The sequence below is a fragment of the Chrysochloris asiatica genome, unplaced genomic scaffold (genome assembly GCF_000296735.1).
Source record: "Chrysochloris asiatica unplaced genomic scaffold, ChrAsi1.0 scaffold00029, whole genome shotgun sequence".
Classification (NCBI taxonomy): Eukaryota; Metazoa; Chordata; class Mammalia; order Afrosoricida; family Chrysochloridae; genus Chrysochloris; species Chrysochloris asiatica.
Window position 1 is genome coordinate 18,856,356 of NW_006408547.1, and position 2,800 is coordinate 18,859,155.

A 2,800-nucleotide genomic window follows, 5' to 3' on the forward strand; every position below is an offset into this window, starting at 1 on the left:
GACTGGATGGGACCTAACAACAACAACACTACACTGCTTGATTTCCTGATTGCTGCTTACCTAAGTGTTGATAGTGGATCCAAGCAAAATGAAATATTCAACAACTTCAATTTTTTCCCCAATTTATCATGATGATATTTACTTGTCCAGTGGTGAGGCTTTCTATTTTCTTTACACTGCGGGGCAATCCATATTGAAGGCTGTGGTCTTTGATCTTCATCAGTAAGTATTTTAAGTCCTCTTTGCTTCCGGCAAGCAAGGCTGTGTCGTCAGCATATTGCAGGTTGTTAATGATGCTTCCTCTAATCCTGAAGCCACGTTCTTCCTCACAGAATCCAGCTTCTCAGATTACCGGCTCAGTGTACAGACTGAAAAAGCATGGTGCAAGAATACAACCCTGACACACAGCTTTCCTGAGTTTAAATCATTCAGGATTCCCTTGTTCTAGTCAAACAACTGTCTAATGGCTTATTTACAAGTTCCTCATGAGCACACTTAAATGTTCTGGAATACCCATTCTTACCCATAGCTTGCGATGATCCACAGTCGAAAGTCTTTGCATAGTCAATAAAGCCAGGTAAACATCTTTCTGATATTCTCTGCTTTCAGCCAGGATCCATCATTGCCAGCAATGATATGCCTCGTTCCATAGGCTTGTCTGAATCCAGCGTTAAGTTTCTAGCAGTTCCCTGTCAATGTACAGTTGCAGCTGTTTTTGAATTTTTTTCAGCACAATTTCATTTGCATGTGATATTATTGATATGGTTTGAAGATGTCTGCATTCTATTGGGTCACCTTTCTTTTGAAATGGACACAAATTAAGGATCTCTTCCAATCAGTTGGCCAGAGAGCTGTCTTCCGAATTCCTTGGCAGAGATGAGTTAGGGCCTCCACTGCTGCATCTGTTTGTTGAAAGGTTTCAATTTGTAGTCCATCAATTCCTGGAGTCTTATTGTTTGCCAATGTCTACTGTACCATTGGCTCTTGATCATATGCTGCCCCTTGAAATGATTGAACATCAAATACTTCTTTTTAGTATAGTGACTCTGTATGCCCCTTCCATCTTCTTTTGATGCTTCCTGCATAATTCTGTATTTTGCACACTGTTGTTGTTGTTAAGTGCCTTTGAGATCATTCCAATTGTTAGTGATCATAGAATCCTTCAATATCGCAAGTCAATGATTGAATTTTTTCTTCAGTTCTTTCAGCTTGAGAAACGCTAATTGTGTTCTTTCCTTTGGGTTTTCCAACTCCAGGTCTTTACATATTTCATTATAACATTTGACTTTTGTCTTTACTAGCTGCCCGTTGAAATACTGTTCAGCTCTTTTACCTCCTTATTTCTTCCATTCACTTTAGCATCTCTACACAGTAGATCAAGTTTCAGAGTCTTTTCTGACATCTATTTTGGTCTTTTCCTTCTCTCTTGTCTTCTTAATGACCTTTTGCTTTCTTTATTTATGTTCTTGCTGTCATCCCACAAATCTTCTCAGCTTGTGTCATTAGTACCTAATGCATCAAATCTGTTCTTGAGATGTTCTCAAAATTCAGGTGAGATAAGTTCAAGGTCATATTTTGGTTCTCGGGGACTTGTTTTAATGTTCTTCAGCTTCAGCTTGAACTTGTATATGAGTAATTGATGATCAGGTTCCACAGTCAGCCCCAGAGATATTACTGTTGTCTTCTTTGATCCCTGAATCCACATTTACTAAAGGGCTTACTGGATTTCATTTAGTTAATAAACCCTAACCTACCCAAGAGAATTAATCAATATACAATTAAAGAATTACGCTATAAAAAATTATAGCATAATTATGTGGAAGAATTATGCTATAAAGTCTCAGATAGTATTTAAGGCAAACTGTCTTACTAAATCTTACACAAGGACAAATATTTACTACTAAGGTACAGCTCTTCAGATCAAAGGCTTATGATGATTTCCTGCAACTGGCTCTATCTACATTTATTCTGTGAGAATAAAACTTGGATTCTGTGAGAATAAAACTTGGGTCAAAGGTGAACAGACCTTATTTCACATGATTTCTTAAGTGAAGAGTGGGCACTTGGCAGCTGAAATACGATGGGCTCACTGAAGTCATTTAAAAAATATTCTATTACACAGGTCCACGATTCTAATCTGAGAAGTTCATGTTCAACTAACAAAAATTCAAGAGTAATTTAAGAGACAACTCTACTTCTTAATCTATTATTCATTTATCGATGTATTTCCTAATGTAGTCAATAAAGACAGACTCCAACTAGAACAAACTAACGTGAAGTCATTACTTACCAGAATGCAGAAAATAATTTCCCCATTGCTTGCATTGATGGAAGACTTCACACTGGGCAATCTCATTTTCATGATGTGGAAAAGCTAAATCAATCCCACCTGAATGGATATCCAATTGACTTCCAAACATCAAACTGCAAGAAACAGAGCAGTATAGTGCATTAACTCAATCAACAATTTGGGGTTTTTCCAAACTATATTTGATATAGCGTTTTTATGCAAAATGAATACAAAGAAATTAATCTCAATTTACAGTCAATTTGCATGATAATGTCAATGATGGAAATTTAAAATTGAAATTCTATTTTCAGTCCCTCAAAAAGTCCCAAATTCATACCTATTCCTCCTACTAAAAACTGTTTGTTCTAAATACGGTACATAGTGTTTTTGTTAAAACTTGAAAAAAATCACCTTTTCTCACCCTCGGTATGTGTAGTGGGAATCCTATCTGAAAAGATACAGAACTACGAAACCATGACATATTCTAATGTCTTTCAAAAATGTTTTCAA

The 2,800-nt window shown here is 36.4% G+C and overlaps 1 protein-coding gene across 1 annotated transcript in view; it reads right to left on the bottom strand.

Moving 5' to 3' along the window:
* Positions 1–2,800, bottom strand: part of CARS2 (cysteinyl-tRNA synthetase 2, mitochondrial (putative)) — a 165,674-nt gene that overhangs the window by 76,925 nt on the left and 85,949 nt on the right. The window contains exon 8 of the mRNA XM_006851542.1: positions 2,291–2,424. Coding sequence (XP_006851605.1) covers positions 2,291–2,424 — 134 coding nt within the window. The remainder of the gene's footprint in view (positions 1–2,290; positions 2,425–2,800) is intronic.